At 43.2% G+C, this 23,347-nt stretch overlaps 2 protein-coding genes across 3 annotated transcripts in view; one reads left to right on the forward strand and one right to left on the reverse strand.

Moving 5' to 3' along the window:
* Positions 1–20,047, forward strand: part of LOC109936720 (protein MTSS 1-like) — a 58,281-nt gene extending 38,234 nt beyond the window's left edge. The window contains exons 6-9 of the mRNA XM_048608504.1: positions 3,158–3,331; positions 4,627–4,792; positions 11,313–11,339; positions 11,982–20,047. Of these exons, the coding sequence (XP_048464461.1) occupies positions 3,158–3,331; positions 4,627–4,792; positions 11,313–11,339; positions 11,982–12,712 (1,098 nt within the window). The 3' untranslated portion in view covers positions 12,713–20,047. The remainder of the gene's footprint in view (positions 1–3,157; positions 3,332–4,626; positions 4,793–11,312; positions 11,340–11,981) is intronic.
* Positions 17,938–23,347, reverse strand: part of LOC109936721 (CMP-N-acetylneuraminate-beta-galactosamide-alpha-2,3-sialyltransferase 2-like) — a 39,354-nt gene continuing 33,944 nt past the window's right edge. For both annotated transcript variants that reach the window (XM_048608153.1, XM_020535320.2), the window contains one exon: positions 17,938–21,737. In XM_048608153.1, coding sequence (XP_048464110.1) covers positions 21,552–21,737 — 186 coding nt within the window. In that variant the 3' untranslated portion in view covers positions 17,938–21,551. The remainder of the gene's footprint in view (positions 21,738–23,347) is intronic.

Here is a 23,347-nt window from a genome sequence, read left to right on the forward strand (position 1 = left end):
TGCTGCTTGGCCTGCTGTGTTCATCCAGCCCTGCACCTTGTTGTCTCGGATTCTCCAGCATCTGCAGTTCCTACTATCACAGATTAATTGGTATTCATTTACCAATTGCAGCAACCCAGTTTTCTCTCACGTGTCTCATTGTCTTCTTTCAGTGGAACTTCTTTTGTGTCAATTTCTCCCATTTTATTCCTGTCTCTTTTTTTTTTAAACTCTCCGCTGGCCACAGTGACATGACAGAGAACTAGAGGACAGCTGATGTGGTTCCACTTTTCACAAAGGGTGATAGCGTCAGACTAGGGAATTACAGGGCAATGAGTCTCACATCATTAGTAGGGAAACCCTTGGAGAAAATTCTTAATCTCCACTTGGAGATGCAAGGTTTTGTCAGATAGTCAGCATGGCTTCGTCAGAGGGAGGTCAGCTTTATAAATTTGAGGAGGCGGCCAAGTGTGTAGATGAGGCTAATGCAGTTGATGTCATTTATATGGATTTTGGCAAGGCCTTTGACAAGGTTCCACATGGGAGAGTGATACAGAAGGTAAAAGTTCACAGGATCCATGGAACTAAGCAAGGTGGATCCAAAATTGGCTTAGTGACAGGAGACAGAGGGTGATGGTAGAAGACAGTTTGTGCGACTGGAGACAGATGTACAGTGGCATACCACAGGGATCAATGCTAGCTGGGTCTTTTATTGTTTGTGATATATATAAGCAATATAGAAAAAAATGTGTAAGGGAATGATAAGTAAGTTTGCAGACCATGTGAAGGTTGACCAGATAGTTAACAGCAAGGAAGAAGGTCTTAGGTTACAGGAGGATATAAACAGATTGATCAGATGAGTGGCGGATGGGATTTAACCCTGAAAAATGTGTTACTTCTTCCAAAGTGCAATATGAAAGTACTGGATGTATGCTGCACACTAGGAAGCTCAGAGGAGCAGAGAAATCCACAAATCACTGAAGACAGAAGGGTAGGTTAATAGGGTAGTTTAGGAGGAGTACAGGTCTCTTGCCTTTGTCAGTTGAGGCATTGATTATAAGAGCAGTGAGAGAATGTTGGAGCTGTATAGAACTTTGGTTCGGCCACAGCAGGAGTACTGTGGGCAGTTCTGGGCACCCCACTATCAGAAGGAAATGATTGTACTGGAGGGGGTACAGAGGAGATTCATCAGGATGTTGCCTGGGATGGAGCATTTCAGCGATGAGGAGAGACTGGATAAGCTCAGGTTGATTTATTTGGAGAGGAGGGGTTTGAAAGGGGACCTGATTGAAGTGAATAAGATGATGCGGGCTAAGGACAGGGCAGATAGAAAGCAGCTACAAAAACAAAGTTGCTGGAAAAGCTCAGCAGGTCTGGCAGCATCTGTGAAGGAAAAAAGAGTTCACGTTTCGGGTCCAGTGACCCCTCCTCAGAACGGATCCTTCCTCAGAAAGCAGCTGTTCCCCTTAGTTGAAAGGTCAGCTATGAAGGGACATGGGTTCAGGATGAGGGGCAGGAAGTTTGGGGGGATTTGAGGATATTGATTTTCACCCAGAAGGTGGTGGGAGTTTGGAAGAGTCGTTGAGGTGGGAAGGCTTACAACCTTTCTAAAATACTTGGATGAGTACTTGAAATGTCACAACATTCGAGGCTAGGGACCTAGTACTGGAAAGTGGAGAGAGTGCAGATTTAGAGCAGTTTTTGTTGGTGCAGACTCGATGGACTGAAGGGTTTGTTCTGTGCTGTATGATTCTGTGATTGTATGCCTTCCTGTTCCTGTTGCTTTGAAGGCAAGGATGTGAGTGAGCACGTGAGAAGAGGGACAGCTTAGTTGAGTATAGGGTTCGGAGGGTGAGGCGCTAGTGAGTGAGAGGGATATGGGTAGCTGCAAGGAGACGCTGAGTGGGTGAGAGCTCGGTGAGAACCTGCTTAACCTCCTGCTGCTGCCATGTTCCACTGCAGCTAGCAGTGAGCATGTTTCACCTTGCTGGCTGAAGGCCTGAGCAGTGTAGACTTCACTTTCTAGTAGGACTGGAAAGTATTGAAGACAATACTGGATACTTTTTACAGCAATGAAATGTTATCCTGTGTTTCTCTTGATTAAGGAAACAAACACCCCACCACAAACCAAATGGTCTCCAAGAGAGGAAAATCAGAGTATATCTAGAGAGAGAAATTTTAGGAAATTCCTCTCCACACTGCAGTGGTAATAGGAACTCGTCAAGGTGCTCATGACCCTGACTGCTTTCAATCACTGCCTGCTATATAATGTACACTCCATTCATTCAAGAACAGCTCCAACTCTCTCACTTGAAAGAATTCATTGAGTCCAATGCACACAACAGTAGCAGGCTCTACAGGGAACGATGTGGTACAATACTACTGGGTACAGGCCTGTCACTGTGTAACACTGGGATACGGTACCGGTGGGGACAGATCTGTCACTGTGTAACACTGGGATACGGTACCGGTGGGGACAGATCTGTCACTGTGTAACACTGGGATACGGTACCGGTGGGGACAGGTCTGTCACTGTGTAACACTGGGATACAGTACCGGTGGGGGACGGATCTGTCGCTGTATAACACTGGGATACAGTACCGGTGGGGGACGGGTCTGTCACTGTATAACACTGGGGTATAGTACCGGTGGGGACAGGTCTGTCACTGTATAACACTGGGGTACAGCACCGGTGGGGGACGGGTCTGTCTGGTGATGGTAAATGAATTGGTTAAACCAGTGTATAAAACCTGTGTAGGTGATGTGATGATTAAGGCTGTTGGATTATGTAATCACTTCTTGTTACTTGCTGATAACGATTCACCAACCCTGGAGAGCCCCTGGTGATACTTACAATTGTTCTTATTCAGTTATCGGCAGTCTCAATTACTGAACGTAAAATCTTGGATAATGTACAGTGTACATAAACAACCCATCCAGCTTCTGGACATTAAACAGATCAGTGAGCAGACAGTATGACGTTGTGCCTTTTAACCCTCTATCCTGAAGCACACTGTAACCTTGTGCAGTAGAGCTAGTTTTGTGTGTTGTAATTGCTTTATTACTCTGTGGTGTATTCCACACTGTATTTTTAAAATCATTTGCCCATAAAACAGTTCAGAATGTGGTAACTCTGAAATTATTTAATAATTGTGCCGTTGATCTTTTTTTTAACCAGGACTGGGCAAAATTGGCACCGATAGAGCAGTTGCAGATTAACAGCCTCCAGCCGAATGAAGCAGCTGCTTATCAAATGGTTGGAGAGAATGGAGCCCAGGCACCAGTGGAGGCTGGTGTATATACACAGGCCATGGAGAGAGTGCAGTCCACAGCAGGGTCAGCTGCATACAAGGTAGCCCCCAGTAAAAAATAAAGAATTTCATTTCTACAGTGCCTTCCAACACAAGTGTGATCTTGTTGTGATGCAGGAAACATAGCAGTCCCTATGCACAGCAAGATCCCACAATTAGCAATGTGGTAATGACAAGATATGTTTCTTCCTGGTGTTGATTGAGGGGGGAAAAAATATTGACTAGTGGAAGAGATGCTGCCCATCTAGAAACGGTCTGATGCAGTTGTTTATATCCACCGAGAGCTGATGTGCTCGTCAGTAGCTGCCATCTCTGACAGAGCTGCACCCCCTGTTTACCGCTCTTACACTTTCAGCTTGGATTATGAAGTTTAAGACTCTGGACTCAAACGCACAATTTTCTGACTCCTGAATGTGAGTATTAGGAACTGAGTCCCAAATAGCAACTTCATTCAAGGCAGTCCTTTAACTGAACCTGCAACAGAAGGTCCTGGGGTGGGAGGTGTTGGTGACCTGCCAAATTTCAACTGCAACTGAATTTCTACTGCCCATTGTTCACATCAATCCCATGGTAATGTGTGACCCCACACTGTGCAGTCAGTGATACAAACTCCCACACAGCTCCATGTGTAACAATTCTGGGCAATGACTAAATACTTCTGGTCTTTGGGGAAAAGTAGCAAATGTTTTGAGATAGCTCACCTCCTGAAATCAATGAAAGGATAGAACGAGGCTTGAATGTTATCCCACTGAGATTTTCATCCAAAAGATAAGAGACAGTTATGTGTGAAAGAAAGGTCAGAAGTCCTGTGACCTATCTCCTTGGGGCACTGGAGATCTGGTGAACTGATTGCACACTGCACTCTCACTGAGCATCAGTGTGTGAGTCTGACATTTTCTGTTGAGGAATTCTGTTGTGCAGTGATTAAACCCATTTTTCCATGAAGGATGCACAGATTATTCCTGACTCCTCATTATTCTGATCAGGAACCTCTGACTTTTTACTTGGCCTCATAACCCATTGGAAGGTCAAGTCACTTAATACATTCCCCTATATTTTTAACTGTGATTAATGTAAAGAGTCGTCATGGTTTGAGGTAAAGGAGGAATAATATTGTGCTGTGACTGTTACACATGGAGCTGTATGGGAGATTGTGATGACTGACTGCACAGTGTGGGACCACACATTACCACTGGGATTGATGTGAACAGATTATTTAACCTTGTGTATTTTAATTCCTGTTGATTCTCTCTGCTCCCAGCCAGTTGAGTGCTGTTTCCCTGCTAAGTAATATTAATAATCAAACTGCATCCACTTTGTTGTTGGGTGTTTGCAGCCACAGGTTGGAGAGATGAGTGCTCGTGAACATCTTGCCTTAACCTTGAGTCAAGGAATGAATGTGGATACACAAAGGAGCAGCCGGGATTCTCTGCATTGTTCAAGTGGTTACAGCACCCAGACAACGACACCTTCCTGCTCAGAGGACACCATCCCCTCACAGGGTAAGAAACTCCAATGAGACAGCAACGAAAGCTAGGATAGGCAACCGGAACCAGCAATGTACAGAGCAGGGTACAGTAACATCATGACTTACTGAATCACTAACCTGGGGCCTGGAATAATCCAAGTCCTGCAAGCAGAAACAGTGGGTAACATAGTAAAGTTTGCGGATGATACTAAAAGTGGTAGGAAAGAAGGCAGTGAAGAGGAGATAAAGAATTTACAGATGGATATAGGTAGGCTCAGAGAAGGGGCCAGAATCTGACAGACGGAGTTTAATGTGGATAAGTGTGAGGTTATCCATTCTGGCTGGAAAGAGAAACTGGCAAATTATTATTTAAACATGAAGCAGATTCAAAGTGCATCAGTGCAGAGGGATCTTGGGTGTCTTTGTGCATGAATCACAGTAAGTGGGTATGGAGGTGCTGCATATAATAAAGGCATTTGGAATCCTGGCATTTATTGTAAAAGAACAACATTATAAAAGTAAAGAAATGTTGTTACAATTATAGAAGGCATTGGTGAGACCACACCTGAAGAAGTGTGTCCAGTTTTGGTCTCCTTATTTAAGAAAGGATGTTGTGTCCCTGGAGGCAGTTCAGATGAGGTTCACCCGATTGATTCCAGGGATGAAAGGGCTGTCAGATGAGGAGTGGTTGAATAGTTTCGGCTTGTACTCACTGGAGTTCAGAAGAATGAGGCGGGTGATATGATTGAGATATGTAAAATGCTAAAGGGGTGTTGATGAGGTGGACGTTAAAAAGATGTTCCCCTTTGTGGGGCAGTCTCGAACAAGAAGGCATAGATATAGAGTGAGAAGAAGTAGGTTCAAAACTGAGATGAGGAGAAACTACTTCTCTCAGATGCTCATGAATCTGTGGAACTCACTGCCCCAGAGTGCAGTGGAGGCAGAATCAATCAACTGATTCAGGAAAGAACTAGATGTGTTTCTGATGAAAAGCGGGATAAAGGGCTGTGGGGAGCAGGCTGGAGAGTGGAAATAAGACCAGGATAAGATCAGCCATGATCATGTTAAATGGCACAGTGGGCTCGAAGGGCTGAATTTCCTGCTCCTAATTCCTATGTTCCTGAGTCATGTCATGCCTCCAGTGTGTGGAAATTAAATTCAGTTAATTATGTAAGCCTGTAACAACAAATTCATCAACTTCGAGCATGGAACTGTGCTGACATTATTTTTGGGAAAACATTGCTTTATTAATATCCTTTTTAAAAGAAAATGTCATCTCTCCTTAGTCTGGCCTACTTGTGACTCCAGACCCACAGCAATGTGCTTGACTCTTAACTGCCTTCAAAATGGCCAAACGAGATGCTATGTTTAATTCAGAAATCACTCTGGTGTGCTACAGAAGGTCAAGTAAGGGTCAGTAATAAAATCTGACCTTGTCAGAAACACCTACACCTTTATAAAGTAGTCGTGCAACAAGAATTTAAAAAGGTGCAAGTCTATTTTCAGGAAGTAATGCCGGTTGCATAATCAAGGCATTGCATCAAATATGAATTGACAAAAAAATTATTTGTTGATGAGAGAGCATTTGATTTCAGCAAAGCCTTTGACAAGATCCCACATAAGAGACTTAGCAAAGGCAAATGCGCACAGGATAATTTGACAAAGTGGATTCAAAATTGGTTCAGTTGATGAAGACAGAGGGTAATGACAGGAGACTGCTTTTACTGACTGGAAGCCAGTGTCCATTGGCGTACCATAGGGGTCTGTGCTGGGTCCTCTACTATTCACCATTTATATAAATGGCATAGATGACTGGGGGGGGAGGTTGGATCAGTAAGTTTGCAGATGACACAAAGATTGCTTGGGTTGTTAACAGTGAGGTTGTGTGTCTTGGACTACAAGAAGATATAAATGGGCAGATAAGTGGCAGATGGAACTTAATCCGGAGAAGTGAGGTGACACGCTTTGGAAGGATTAATTGGACAAGGAAGTATTCAGTGAACGGCAGAACACCAGGAAGTTCTGTAGAACAAAGGGACCTTGGAGTGTTTTTGAAGGTGGTAAGGCTTGTTAGTATGGTGGTGATAAAGCCGTTGGGACACTTGTCTTTAACGATCGTGGCATGGATTACAAATGCATGTTGGAGTTGTATAGAACTTTGATGAGCCCACGTCTATAGTACTGTGTGCAGATCTAGTCACCACACTATAGGAAGGATGTGATTGCACTGGAGGGGGTGCAGAGAGAGATTCACCAGGATGCTGGCTGGGATGGAAAATGAAAGCAATGAGGAAAGGTTGGACCGGCTTTGGTGGTTGTTATTGGAGCAGAGAAGATTGGGGGTGGGGGGGTGATCTGATTGTGATGTATCAGATTATGAGGGCCTTGGACAGAGTGGATAAGGAGCAGCTGTTCCCTAAGTTGAAAGGACAGTCACAAAGGGACACAGGGTTCACGGTGAGGGGCAGGAGGTCTGGGGGGGATATGAGGAAAAACATTTTTATCCAGAGGGTAGTGGCAGCCTGGAAGGGTGGTGTGGGGAGTTGCCTCACATCCCTTTAAAAGTACCTGGATGAGCACTTGGCATGTCATAACATTCAAGGCTATGGGCCAAGTGCTGGTAAATGGGATTAGGTTGAAGGTCAGGTTTTTCTCACATGTTGGTGCAGACTTAACTGGCTCAATGGCCTCTTCTGCTCAGTATGATTCTAGAACAGACAGAAAGATGTTAGGGAAACTAGGGAAAGTTTTTTTTTTAAATATGTCAGTTAGGTGTAGGTGTCATGAGCTGAGCCAGCATTTGTTGCCTATCGCTAACTGACCTCAAACTAAACTGCCCTTAGACATTTCAGAGGACAGCAAAGAGTCTTCCACATTGCCATAGGTCTGGAATCACATACAGGCCAGGCCAGGTAAGGATGACAGATTTCCTTCCCTAAAGGACGGTAGTGAACCAGATGGGGTTTTAAAAACATTTTACTTCTTATATCAGGAAGTGCTTTTGGACACAACCAAACAGCTTCTTTTCTCCCCACCACCCGATCACCCGTGGTGTTTTACATTGATTAAACATTATCAGAAAATCAGCTGTGAAGAAAAACCTAGAATTGATGTTTCGGGTCTGGTGACTCTTCCTCAGAACTCGAAACGTTAACTCTGAGTTTTTCCTTCACAGATGCTGCCAGACCTACTGAGCTTTTCCAGAAACTTCAGTTTTTGTTCCTGATTTACAGGATCCACGGTTCTTTCAGTTTTTAACTAGAAAATCAGCCATGTTTCCAATTGATCAATTTACTTGCAAAGCCTTTGAAGTGTATTACAGAACATAAGTTTCAGGAGCACAATTAGGCCATTTGGTCCATTTGATTCTGCTCTGCTATTTGATCATGGCCGATATGTTTCTGAATCCCATTCTCCTGCTTTCTCCCCATAACCCTTGATCTCCCTTACCCATCAAGAACCTATCAATAACATGGCCTCTGCAGCTCCACAAATTCACCTCCTTTTGGCTGAAGAAATTCCTCTTCATCTCAGTTATAAAAGTTCACCCCTTCACTCTGAGGCTGTGCCCTTAGGTCTTTGTCTTTCCTACTAGTGAAAACGTCATCTCCATGTCCATTGAATGCAGGCCCCTCAGTATTCTGGAAGTTTCAATCAGGTCCTGCCTCATCCTTCTAAACTCCATGAAGTACAGAATCAGTCCTAAACCGCTCCTCATATGACAAGCCCTCCATCCCTAGGATCATTCTTGTAAACCTCCTCTGAATCTCCTCCAATGCCAGCACATCCGTCCTTTAATACGGGGCCCAAAACTGCTCACAGTATTCCAAAATGCATTCGGATCAGACCCTGAAACAGCTTCAGCAGTACATCTCTGCTCTTGTATTCTAGCCCTCTTGAAAATAAGGCTAACACTGCATTTACCTTCCCAACTGCCAACTGAACCTGAATGTTAACCTAAAGAGAATCCTGAACTAAGTCCCTTTGTGTTTCAGATTTCTGAAGCCTTTCCCCGTTTAGAAAATAGTCTATGCTTGTGTTCTTCCTACCAGATTGCATAACCTGACACTCTTTACCCACCTCCCCACCATTGTATTCCATCTGCCACTTCTTTGCCCACTCTCCTAGCATGTCCAAGTCCTTCTGCAGCCTCCTTGCTTCCTCATACCTACTTGACCCTCTATCTATTGTTGCTACTAAGTTTGCAGATGACACAATACCCTTGGTTCCTTCGTCCAGATTATCAATATATGAAATGATTAGTTGTGAAATCAACACTGACCATTGTGGAACTCCACTAGTCACCAGCTGTCATCCTGCTGCCCTTTATCCCTACTCTCTCTGCCAGTCAGCCAATCCTCTATCCATGCCAGTACCTTGCCTCTAACACCATGGGTTCTTATCTAGTTTAGCAGCCTCCTGTGTGGCACCTTGTCAGAAGTCTTCTGGAAATCCAAATAGATCATGACCACTGGCTCCCTCTTGTCTAACCTGCTTGTTAGCTCCTCAAAGAATTCCACCAGATTTGACCTCCCCTTGATGATGCAATGCTGATTCAGCCCTATTTGACCATGCAGTCCCAAGTACTCCATAATCTCGTTCTTAATGATAGACTCTCAAATCTTACCAACGACCAAGGTTAGGCTAATCGGCCTATAATTTCCTGTCTCCTGCCTTCCTCTCTTTTTAAACAGGGGTGTGACATTCGCCATTTTCCAGTCCTCTGGCACCCTCCCTGTCTCCAGTGATTCCCGAAAGATCACCACCAATGTCTCTACAACTCCTCAGCTATCTCCTTCAGAACTCTGGAGTGTAGTCCATCTGGTCCGGGTGATTTATCCACCTTCAGACCTTTCGGCTTCCCCATCACCTTCTCCTCAGTGATGGCCGCTACACACACCTCTGCCTCCTGACTCTCTTAAAGTGCTGGTGTCTTCCCCTGTGAAAACTGATGCACCGTTCCTATTCAGTTCCTCCACCATTTCTTTGTTCCTCATTATTACTACTTCAGCCTCATTTTCTAGTAGTCCAGTGTGCACTCTTGCCTCTCTCAATTTTTACATGTTTAAAACAATGCTTGCAATCTACTTGTATATTACTAGCTAGCTTAATAGAACATAGAACATTACAGCGCAGTACAGGCCCTTCGGCCCTCGATGTTGCGCCGATCTGTGAAACCAATCTGAAGCCTATCTAACCTACACTATTCCATTATCATCCATATGTTTATCCAATGACCATTTAAATGCCCTTAAAGTTGGCGAGTCTACTACTTTTGCAGGCAGGGCATTCCATGCCCTTACTACTCTCTGAATAAAGAACCTACCTCTGACATCTGTCCTATATCTATCACCCCTCAATTTAAAGCTATGTCCCCTCGTGCTAGCCATCACCATCCGAGGAAAAAGGCTCCCACTGTCCACCCTATCTAATCCTCTGATCATCTTATACTCATATTTCATCTTCCCTCTCCTTATAGCTTTTTTTAGTTACCCTCTACTGGTTTTTAAAGGCTACCCAATCTTCGGGCTTCCCACTAATCCTTACCTCATTGGATGCTTTTGCTTTTATGCTGTCCCTGCCTTCCCTTGTCAGCCATGGTTTCCTCATCCTTCCCTCAGTACGTTTTTTTCTTCCTTGGGATGAATTTCTGCTGTGCCTCCCAGATTAGCCTCGGAAACCTCTACCATTGTTGCTCCAGCATCTTCCCCGCTAGATTCCCTTTGCAATCTTGTCCCATGAATTTGAACCCAGCTCAAAGACTGGTTTGGGAGACACAGGTCCGAATTCAGACATTGGTAACCGTACTGGGGAAGGAGGGAGCTGGTTGTGGTGGGACAGGCTCCATCTGAATCATGCTGGGACAAATCACAAATCTACAAAGACCATCAAAGATAAGGAAGAGGTAGGGAGAGGGGAGGAGGCTAAATCAAAGTGGAGTTGGAACCAGATGGGTTTTTACCAAAATTGACAGTGGTCACCATTATCAGAACTAATTTTTGATCTGAGATTTATTAATTAATGTCAATTGCACCAGATGGGCTTTGAACTCCAGTCCCCAGAGCATTAACCAGGGCCTCTGGGTACCAGCCCAATAGCCACACCAATACACCATCAACTCCTTGTAAACTCTTGAACAGATTATGGGACAAAATTAACAAACATCAAAGAAGTCATTAAAATATTGTCAAGTGGCATTGCTGGTCATAAGACCGTAGTCTGTTGTCACATAAATTTCCCATCATCTCCCTGTAGGCATTTAGCATGAGCAATCCCAAACTGACCCCACTGTCTCACTCTCTCCCCATTTCCCTGTATCAATCTCAAATTAATCCCACCACCCCACTCTCTCCCCATAGCCCTGAATCAATACCAAACCAATCTTTGTGTCCCATTCATCCCCAAAGCCATGTATCAATCCCAGACTTGTCCCACTGTTCATACAGGTTCTGATACAGGCTGTTTGTACTTGACAGGGTTGGGAGTTGTTGAAGGTGAAGGTTCTTTGTAGCATTTTACTGACATCTGTTTGAATTTTGCTGGTTGTTTTACAGCAGTGAAGAAGGAACAGTCCCTGGTTGGTGAGTGATGAAATTGTGTCATTTATTATAAAATAGTAAATTGGAGGCTGGTAGTTTTAAGGGGTTAACCTAAGGTCAAATTGCTGAGAGTCAGCAATCTCCAGGGAGAATGGGTGCAAGGGTTGATGTAGAGCAACTTAAGGTATTGACCCATTCTTGAGTGCTCGCATTATGTACGCATCAAGATCCCACAATCAGTTGTAAGATGAGCGACAAATGTAACCAATTTATGATGAACATTTGTGAAAACTTTGGTTCCTTGATCACATCCAGCACCAAAAGACAGGAGCTCAGTTTAATATCTCATCAAAAGGACAGCACTTCTGACGGTGCGGCGCTCCCTCAGCGTCGACCCTCCGACAGTGCGGCGCTCCCTCAGCGCCGACCCTACCTCCTGAAACAGTCAGTACAAGGGCAGCAGTTACAGGGGAACACCACCGTCTGTGGTTTTGGGAAAGACTTCTTCCTGTTTTTGACTAAATGTTCAGCATTTTAATGGAAAGCCCCCAGCTGGACTCTGTCATTCAGTGAAGCACAGACATTTCAGACAGCCTTACAAAGTACTGACAGTGCTTGCTGCATTCAGTGTTTCCTTCAGTATGTGTCTTGATGTATTAATTTCTGTCTTTGTTTCTCTCTCAGTGCCTGACTATGATTACCTCTCTCTGCATGGAGAGCAGGAGCTGCCTGATCAGATTGACTTTGATAAATCATCTACCATTCCCAGAAACAGTGACATCAGCCTGAATTATAGGAAGATGTTCCAGGCGAAGCGGCCAGCTTCCACTGTGAGCCTCTTGGTTGACCCTGAGCCCATGATGACGTCTCACGTTGCTACGATTCGCAGAAAGCCTTCCAGCAAACCGACCTTTCGGCGTGGCACCATCAGCGGTGTGCCCATTCCCATCCGGACTCCCATGGTGCCAATTCCAGGGCCACCTGTGGCCAGCAAGCCGATAGGGCTGGCAGTATCTCGGACGGGCAGTGAGGAGTGTGTTAGCCTGCACGGAGGGCGCTCCAACTTTGTGCAAAGGAAGCAGGGAATCTGCAGCTCGACCCAAAGCCTGAGCATGGCCCAGACCCCTGGCTACTTCCTCCTGCCAGAGAAACCTCTCCAGGTCAGTGGCCTCCAGCGGTCAGCCCCCAACCTCCAGAATGCCCGAGAATTGATGCCAGCAACAAATAATACAGGAAACGGAGTGACTCCGCACCTGGGCCCTGCTGAGGATTCCCAAAGGACTGCAGGGGTCCACACTGTTGCTGCTACTCCCTCACCAACTGAGGGAGGTGATGATGTTTTGTCCATGATTCGCAGAGGGGTCAAACTTAGAAAGACTTTAACCAACGACCGATCAGCCCCCAGGATCGTTTAACACACTCAGTCCCTGGGAGAAGTGCAAACATTTTCAAAGCCAATGACTTTGTCCTCTTGCTCTCTTTCTCTGCGTTTTGTTTTTAAACTGGTGACAGTTCTTTCTCCTCATTCTCAGATTAAACTGGTCATTCACAAATTGTCATCAAGAACCTGTCAAGTGCCAGCTCCCCGCCAATGGCTCAGGAATCTTTGCCTACTCCTGTACCCGATCACAGGATGGGAGGCTGACCCTCTCAGACACTTTGGGTTGGGTTCGGTTGGGTAGGGCGGCTGGATAATGAATGCTGGTGTTTGCAAGACTGTGTCGCACACACCAGCAGGTGATGAGCTGAGACAGCGTTCTAGGGGATAGGTTGCATTGGTCCAGTTACCCCTGGTTAGCAAAGGAAAACCAGGCCAGGTTCCTGCTCCTGATCATCAGTGAATGATTCCTGAAATGGGGCTGTGTAGCTATTGGGTGACAGAGGATCAGGGCGCAATGTCTCACATTGTTGACACACCCAGTTAAGACCCAACCCTCTTTGTTCAGCATTTGGAGAAAACTATTTTGGGGGGGAAACAGCAGCAGAATTTCCATGGATTTTACCCCAGGTACAGCTTCAGAAGAGAATAGCAAGAAATCAGAGTCGGGTGGGGAATGGGAGCATGCACCTCCCCTTCCTGAACTACTGAAACAAACTGACCCTGTTCCTTGCAGCAACATTCACTGCCAGGACCTTGATTCATCCATTTGAAGTGTGTTTTGAGGTGGAGAACATGGAAATAATATTATGACACTTCAGGGGATCTGCTCAGGATTTCAAACTAGAAGCTTCTTACAAAGGATTTGGTTTTAAGTTGCTCTGAGTTTGTAAAGAACACTGTTCACTTGGTGAAAAACTGCAAAATTCACCTTCACACAGGAACTCCAGCAGTTCACTTGTTTTCATGGTTTAAAAAAAATTGCACGGTGGAGGTGTAGCAACAGATTTATTTTCTTTCCTTAACATCAAAAGATATTTATTTGTGTCAAAATTGTGAAAGCTTCTGTTGTACAATGAGTTCTTGCAGCAAATATTGCTGTTCAATCCACCACACTCATTGATGCAAAAGGCTTTAAATGGTAATGAATTAGTTTGTATATGTTAGTTTTTAAATCCCTTTTAAAATTTATCTTTTATTGCTGGGCCTAACGCATTGCTTTGTAGTTCTGGCATCTTTACAGATTGGGCTCAAGGGGTTCAGGGTTGACAGTGTTTAATTATCTGTTCTTTTGGCTTAAGTGGGCAGTGTTTTAAAATTGTCAGTGCATACCAAACTTTAATTGGGTATTAAAGTATGTTAGTTAGCTTGCAATGTGAGCAGTCTGCTAAATATTTTCTTTTAAATGATAGGTTTAGCAAGAAGTGCATCTCGCCTTAGCATTTGTACATCACATTCCTGTAACTGCTGCCTGAGTTGTGTGCACTGTGATGTTATGAAGAGGGTGCCTGTTAACATGCAGCCCTTAACCACTCGCTGCAGCTGGCACCTGCCCCAGCTGGTGCTAAATAATCTCTTCTCATTCACTCAAACAGACCTCAGTGGAACCTCCATTGTATCTCCTGATATCTACAGTGTGAATTCTTGAAGGATCAGAAAACCTGTTGCTAAATAATTGCGTCAGCTGGCATAGAACTGAAATTCAAAACCAAATTTGGGGTACAGCCTATATTTACAGCAATATTTCTGTGCCTCAATATGGTAAACTGCAGACAGTTCAAGTTGTACAGAGCTCTGGGGGTTGGAAGATTTTTAACTCAAATTTTAAGTAAGATGGAGGAATTGGTTGGAATTGTAAACTTAATTGTAGCAAACAGGGAACAGGACTGGAGCTGGTGTGAAATGGGATAGCATCATCAGATATTGATTACTGTTCGTCCCAAACCTCCAGCTCGCTTGAGATGGCTGCAATTATTAAGTGAAGCTTTCACCAGCAGTCTGTGCATTGATTAATGCTGTTTGCACAAATAGCCTTCTTAATGAATGCTTTTTGTTATCATTTTTGATAAATGGAGGGACTGATGACTATATATTAATGTCTAATGGTGATTTCTACAACCTTGAGACAGCCTATCAACATTTATTTGAAAAAGGCAGTTTTCCAGTTTTGATTTGTGCTTACTCTAGGATTGTGCAGTGGTTTTCAGACCTGAAGGATTGTCCAGTTTCCTGCTGCCCTTGTAGAACCTCAGTCTATCATCTTCTCTCTCCAGTCATATTTCTCAAACCAGCTTTCACCCACTGTATCTGATGCTCTGACTCAGTGCCTCACTGCATAAGGGAATACTGCCTGGTAGCTTCTAAAACCTGCTTTATGATCACTGCAAGTGCCTCCTCTTCCCAATAAATGTGCTTATTTCAGTCTCAAAATTAAGGACTATCTGGCTTTGAATTGTTTGTTGAATTCTGGACCCAAGGAACAGTCACAGATCTTTGATTTCCAAACTCCACATTACCGATATGACTGGCTGGCATCTTCCAAAGTAACATCACTGTTTTATAGTTAAAGCTGGAATCACCAACACAAAATCAGAGAAGCCTACCAGAAGGGAGCAGTTTTTTTTTGGGGAGAGTTATTTTGAGTTTATATTTACAATTAAAAACCAAACAATGTACCTCTGATAAAATGATACTAACTAAGGAACAAATTTAGTCTTCAAAGACCAGGTGTCAGCAGGAACTCCACACTTGCTCATTCTCACTACTTGTACTATACCCAGTCTCAAGGACTTCATTTAACCCTGACCATCACAGAGAAGGGGAGTCCCAGATTTCTACTCTGTAGTAAAACCCCTTCCTGACATCATCCCTGAAAGGCCTAGCTCTGGACAACTCCCTCCAGAGAACATACTCTCTGTAACAATTGTAGTGAATCACTTCAAACACCTTGCCTGAATCACCCCTTGCCCTTTAAACTTGAGAATAATTGTTAGGTTTGTGCAACCTGTCCTCAACTCTCTAAGCTCCCCCTGCCCTAAAAGTTGGCAATACATCCCTCTTAAGGTACAATGTCCAGAACGTTCTCTAACTGGGACCTGACCAAGGTTGAGTCAGGCTGAACAATGTATTTGAGGATCGGTTCAGGCTACACCTTGTGTTGTTCAGTGAGGTAAAGTTACCATAGTGACAGAGGACCATAGGGCCTCATTAGAGAGAGAGCTGACTGGTGTTGAGTTTAACCTGTGGGTCACTATTCCTAATGCGAGGGATGTCAGTAAATTTAGGTCATTAATTCTGATATTGAAGATTAGAGTGAGCTTTACTTACCAGAGTGTGTTTCTGCAGCATTTTAAATCTTTCCATCATAAAAAGGAAACACTTATCCAGCTGTCTAGGCATTAAGCAAAGATGACTACCTGAGAGTTTTTGTTGGAGTCTTCTCTCGCCTTCACCATACAGACTTACCCAACATTTAAAAACAGTCAGTGATCATTATTAACTACGTGCTACAGAACTAGGTTCAGTGTCTTAATCCAGCAAGTTCATCCTTTGCACTGTTTGTCTGTCCTAGTTCCATTCCCTCCAGTGCACAGTTCAACTCTTGAGGGAAAGTTCTTCAAAAAACCTCTTCTCAGTGCAAGGTTCTAGAACAGTCATCCATCCTCAGAGCTTCTCTCTACAAAAGAAATCATGAGTGATATCTGTTCCCACTGCTGCCCATGTTGCTGAGGTTCTCAATCAGCCGTGACTCTTCAGTAATGTCTATCACTATTCCCAGTTTTATTTCTCTTGCTTCTGAGTAAAGTTGAAAAATCACTTTTCTTCTAAAATAAACCCAGAACATTAGGCTCTGTTACCATATGAAGTCATACTTGAATTTTCAGTAAAACCCCTAAAATTTTGAACTGTGTTCCTGCAGGTTGTAGTTTGTGGCTTGTGAATTGGTGCTGAGACCGACTTTGTTGACAGTTACACTGCATTTTGTGGTGAATTGCAATCTCTTCACGTAGCTGTGAACCAGCCTTAGCTGAGGTGGCACAGAGCTTAGGAAAGAGCCTTTGGTAAGCACGGTGTTTCATGGAAACCCAACAATTGTGCCAAGCCTCAAGACACAGGAGTATTGAACCAAGGATCAATGAATTGTAGTATTAGCAGACAGTATTTACCGCTTGGCCTTGTCAGATTGAGGATTGTCAAAGGAAAGGAAATAGTGACGGGTGTTAAGACAGAAGGAAGGAGGAGTGGAGGCAGGACAATATGAAAGGATCATTCATTTTGGGAGATTAGAAGTCTGAGCAGTGCAGGGAATCATCCAAAATCTTTCAACCACCCACTAATAAGTCAACAGGTAATCGTAAATCTTTTGCAGTGCAATCAATGTGCCAAATTTTGTGTGTGTGTCCCTTTAAGAGATGTGACTCTCACTCTGCTTGTCATCTGTTATACAGCAGTGCCCAGCAGTTAGTAAGTTCCCAAGAGAGAGATTTGTAAACACAACAGTAGCAATGACCTTGGAAAGCAGGAAGTCAGCAACAATGTCAGATTTCCCAATGCTGTGCTGTTTTAATTCCGGATTGGCAATTTGCTGCTCATTTTAACTGTGGGGTGTACAGTTCTCAAAGTAAAAACCAAAGTTGAAATATTTATATGTAGAAAGAAAGTAGGAATTGCAAAATAAGCACAATCTGTAAATCTCTGCAGTGGCTTGGCCTGTTTTATCCAGCCCAGACTAGCAGAATGAAAGCCTTGAATACGTGTGTAGGCTAGTTATAAGGATTCTGTGTGAGGTGAGTTGGGCAGGTCTCAGCTCACTGACCATTGTGTCATAAACCCACCAACACATACCTAAGGACAAATTGACATTAGTCTAGCAACCCAACTGAAGCTGTCGTTTTGTTACAGCCCTGGTCTTGTGTGGGGAAACTAAGCAAGCGGCATGCTGTCACATTGACTCTGTACTGAGCAGCAGAGTTCTCCTGTCAATACCTTCTCATTAACCTGTTCAAAGGTATAACTTTTGGAGTTTTGGAGTAACCTCCATTTGGAGGAGGTGGGACTTGAATCCAGGCTTCCTGGCTCAGAAGTCAGGACAGTGCCACTGCGCCACAAGGGCCCTCAAGATTGTCCTGACTCGGGCTGTTAATATGAGGACTTAAGCCTCTGTCCATGTGTGTGACTGGACACAGTACTTTAGCTACTTTGCAAATGTGGAGTTTGTATGTCACAATGTCACAACCACAATAACAAGAAAAATGCATCATGTTCTTAGATTTGAGAATCATGTGTTTACTTATCCCAGTGGTAGGATGGAGAAAAACCAGGAAAAAGATTATTCTCAGTGGTTTACAAATCATCCCAGCAGGTTTGTCTGAACATGTTTATAGTCTGAGGGAACAAGCAGTAATAAAGGAATACAAAATGACTGCAGTGAAACGGGACGAGCAATGGAGGAGCCTTGCACAGTGTATGGTTTACTGAGTGATCTTTCAGCTTGGGACACACTGGAAAGAGCATGATTCAATCTCATGTCAGTTATATTCCAAGCAGGGGTGTTTAATACTAACACTGCCAGCCAAAAGTGACACAATTTCATTCCCAACACTCTCACCTCTGACCTCAATAAGCACAAAAGAAAAATACACAGGAGTATTTTTGCATAATCATGGCACTTTAGAACAGAAACCAGTTTACTTAGGTGTAGGTAGAGGGAATTGGTAGAGCTTTTAATCAAATGCCATACACTTTGGACAATTGTGTTAATCATTTGCAAGTATGCCAATCACAATTCAATTTTCTACTCCATCTTACCATGTGGGAAAGTGAAAAAGTCATTATTTTTTGACAAATTTTCATAAAGCATTTTCTTCCAGATTATTGATTATGAAATGTTTATTAAAATTTACATGATTTAAAGAGACAGTATTCCTTTGGGTACAAATTGAACCAAATACTGCAAAGGGACTGTAAACAAAGCAGTGTTTAATTTAAAAACATCCAGATCAAACTTTCAAAGTTTTTTTTTATAAAAAGTTTTGGTATTGGTATAAAATTAACATAAAGCAGTTAAGATCTTTGTGGCCTGACAGTGTATAGTCAAATCATAAATTGTCCTGCGTAGATAGCTGGTTAACAGTAAGTAGGATTGTAAATGGGATTTTGTTACTCTGTCTGTAGTCCAACTACAGTTAGCAAATCTTCCTGGGAATATCTTCAAGTTAGAAGTTAATAGACGAGCTGAGAGTCTGGGTGCAAACTCAACCTCAGTATCTATTCATTTATTTTATTCTCTTACGTTCCATTGTTTTGTTGGGGTGTTCACCAGTTGCCTGTATCTAGCTCACTGGCCGCAAAAGCTCAAAGCAGTCACTGCAAGGTGTTTAAGAGCTGACCCACTGGACTCATTTTCCAATCTTAAATTTGCTTCAGCAACCTGATTTCCATCTAATTCTCCAGAATCTGACTGTGGCTATGAGCCTTCACTGTGTTGTGTTGTGTCTTTGAGCTCCTGTATTTCGATTGAATAAATTTCCCTTTTTTGCAACGGTCAGAATTCCCTCCAGTTACATGCAAGAAATAACTACTTCACCCTCCTAAATGCTCTGATAATCATGACCATGAGGTCAAAGTCATCAGTCTGCTCAGCAATTGAATCTCTTCTGGATTTTATAGCTTTATCATTTTGGGTCTTTTAAAACAATGGTTTTGGAATAAGGACAGTACTGAAAGGGCCAGTGAGTTGGGTAATTCTTGTAGCTCACTGAAGATAAGTTTCAGTATGCAGTTGAGTGTTTGCTTCTTGTCACTGTTCCCAGAGCATACCACCTCACTCCAGAGCAAACTGGTGCAATAATGTTTGTTTTCAAGATTCGCTGTGGTTCAATCCTGACTGTACTGTCTTAAGTAGTGCATTTGGGTTCGAAGACACAATACGAACTCCAGACAACTGAAATCTTCCAAGTATGATAGCCGTTGTAAGAGTTCTTCTGTTTTAGAGTCTCTGACTGAATGGTGGGGGAGGGTTGTCTATTGAGCCATACTGACTTCAGCGACGTCACCATCCTGTGCAAAGTCTTTGCAGCAAAGAAATGGGACATTAGGATCAGATTCTGATTCCAGTCAGCTGAAAATGGTAACAAGGGTTCTTAATTTGCAGAAATCTGATTTCTGAATGTTGTGAATAAATTCCTCAGCATGCTGACCATAAAGAATACTGTCTCTTTAAAGCCCTATTGCTACAGTTGTTTGATTGTTCAGTTGTTTGAGAGTTGATCTCTTTTCCTTTGTTGTTATAAGGATTCTAGTAATTTTTTTGTTTTCTTTGTAGTGACTGCTGCAGCCTTAAATTAAAGGAATAAGGGGGAATATTCTCTCATATCGTGTCTCTCTTTTACTTCTATATTTGAGAACCAATATAGATTTTTAGTCAATAGTCCATCAAATGGAAAAAGTTCTCCCAGACCTTAGATCCTTTGAGATTTCAAAGTTTGGTGTATACAGGATACATTTGCAAATCTGTGGCGTGAGTTCTTCATCAATGTGTGAACATTCTTTTCGATTTCCTGTTGAAATGATTCCTTCAAATTGATTAATGACTAAAATCACAGAAATTTACAACATAGGAAGAGGCCGTTCTGTTTGTTACTCCTCTATTTGTTTGCTCAGACTGATGCTGTGTCCCTACTGTTAATATATTGCCCTGATCCAAAATATTCCATGCTCCAAAAATCCTCTCATAATCCACAGCCTTGAGTCCTGGGCCTATAGCCCGAAGTGGTGGCCAGTATGCTTCCGTCTGACTTAGGTCAGACCTCATTGGTCTCTCTGGATTAGTTGCAATTTGGACAACACAAAGAAAGTGACCTTTGTCTGACTTTAACTTTCCGTCACCACAATGGTGCACTGTGAAACCAACTGGATGGTCAGCACTAGTGTCATCTAGTGCCAGCAAATGGGTCTGGGCCATGACTGCTAGCAGGCAGGAGATGAGCGGGTTTTGTCCAGTTTATGAGGAGTAAGAGGAGGTTGGGTTCAAGTTATGTTGAACTGTGTCATCGCAATTATGCTACTCTGAGTAATCCAGAGTTGTTTCCACCACAATAGTTACACAATTTGAATTCAGTTAAATAAATTTGGAATAAAAAGTTTATATCAGCAAAGGTGACCATGAAAACAACCCAGTGCCATTAAAAACCCATCCAGTTCATGAATGTCCTTCAGGGAAGGAAATCTGCTGCCCTTACCCAGTCTGGCCTGCATGTGACTCCAGACCCAAAGCAATGTAGTTAACCCTTAACTGCCCACTGAAATGGCTGAGAAAGCATCTTCATTGTATTTTAAACACACAATGCGTCGCAGTGGTTTAAGAAGATACTCATCACCTCAACAGCAGTTAGAAATGGGCAACAAATGTTGATCAAGCCATTGATGCCTACACCGGATGATTAAATAACACAAAACACCAGAGTCAGTGCTTTGGGATCCTGCCAGTCTGTGGCCACCTGATCCAGAATGAGGGATCGGGGCCATTAATTTTACGGATCAATTTTTATTTGGGGACAGAATTTAAGTCAAAGCAACTGCAACTGATATTCTCAAAACCATCAATTAATCTTAAAATATTTCACCTGACGTTTACAGAACTCCAGTGGAAGAAAACAACTGGTTCTATCAGTGATAACAAGGTGTAGAGCTGGATGAACACAGCAGGCCAAGCAGCATCAGAGGAGCAGGAAAGCTGACATTGCATCTGCAGTTCCTACTATCTCTGGTTCTATTAGTCTTAGGTTCTCTCAATTGTCAGAATTTTTCTGTGCATTCTAATTGGTCCAGCCTCTGCAATGAATAGCTGTATAGTTTGGTGAAAGTTTCATTTCAGTTCAGGAAGCTGCAGGTGTGCCCCTGTATAGTTGGATTTTCCCAATTTCTGCCAAACGGGTGATGATATTCATCTCAAAGGTTGCGTTGTGTACTCCTGTTACACGGAATGCTCCACCTAATCGATTGTTTTCCCAATAGTGATGCCAGTTGCCGTTCCTGTCCCCACCGTAGCCAAATACCAATAGCTGTTGGTTAAAATATGGTTAATTAATGACAATAAAATTTTTAATGGGAACTTTTCAACCTTTTGTGCTTTGGGCATTTCTCTGAAGAGTGAGCAGCAGGGGACAGCATAGTCACAGGTTCTTTCCATCAGGAGTAGCTGTAACAAAGATGGCCAGAGACCTTACTGAAACCTGTTGTCTCCAAACTGTGACCTTTGTCACAGAATGGACAACAAGATAAATTGACCAATGGGCTCAGAATTAGCATCCGTATTATAGGCATCAAATATCAAAAAATAGGCATTTACAAAATGCATTTCAAGGTGTCAAATATCTCAGACTGGTTCAATTCTTCAATAGTCATGAAGCAAATTCACTTACTGCACTGGCGCTATGGCCTTACCTTTCATCCAGAGATTCCCAATCCCACTGTGGGGATCATTTCGTTATTTTTGAGAAACATACAAAGTTATTACTTATACAGTAATCTATCATAGAACACACCCGACAGGCCATTCAGTCCAAGTGGTGTCTGCTGGAGTTTATGCTCCATACAGGCTGCCTCATCTCACACTGTCAATATCTTTCGTTCCTTTCTTCCTCCTGTACTTGTTTAGATCCATTTAAATGCTTTTATTCATTTCAACTACTTCCTATGGTGGCAAGTTCCACATTCTAACCACTCTGGGTAATGAAGTCTCTGGATTTGTTCAGACTGTCAAAGATTGATGCCTTTGAGTTAAACCATTAGAACTAGGAGCAAAAGTAGACCATTCAGGCCATTCAATGAGATCATTGCTGATTTAATCATCCTCAACTCCACCCTCTTACCTTTTCCCCATTCCCCTTACTGATTAAAAATCTGTCTCTCTTAGCCTTGAATATATTTAGTGACCCAGCCTTAACAGCCCTCTGCAGTAAGGAATTCCAGAGATTCACTACCATCAGAGAGAAGAAATTCTTTGTCATCCATCTTAAATGGATGACCCCATATTCTGAGATTGTGCCTTCTGGTCCTAGTCTCTCCCACAAGGAGAAGCAACCTTTTCACACGTAGCCTGTCAAATCTTCTAAGAATCTTCAATGTTTCAAAGAGGTTTCTCCTCTTGTTCTTCTAAACTGTAATGCATACTGGCCAATTCCTCATAAGACACACCCTCTGTACCTGGGAACAGCCTAGTGAACCCTCTTGGACTGCCTCCAATGCCAGTCTATCTTTTTTTTAAGATACAGGGACCAAAACTGTTCACATTATGGGGTGGGACGGTGGCTCAGTGTTTAGCACTGCTGCCTCTCAGTGCCAGGGACCAGGTTCATTCCCAGCCTCGGGTGACTGTGTGGAGTTTGCACGTTCTCTCTGTGTCTGTGTGGGTTTCCTCCCACTGTCCAAAGATGTGCAGGTTAGGTGGATTGGCCATGCTAAACTGCCCATAGTGTTCGGGGATGTGTAGGTGAGAGGTGTTAGCCATGGAAGATGCAGGGTTGCAGGGATAGGTTAGGGGGATGAGTCTGAGTGGACTTGTTGGGCTGAATGTCCTGTTTCCACACTGTAGGGATTCCATGATCTAATGGTCTAATAAGAGCCCATGGCATTGGAACTAGTAGATTACTTGGGGTTCTCATTGAGATTT

Source organism: Rhincodon typus, chromosome 19 (genome assembly GCF_021869965.1).
Source record: "Rhincodon typus isolate 14 chromosome 19, sRhiTyp1.1, whole genome shotgun sequence".
NCBI classification, from domain to species: Eukaryota; Metazoa; Chordata; class Chondrichthyes; order Orectolobiformes; family Rhincodontidae; genus Rhincodon; species Rhincodon typus.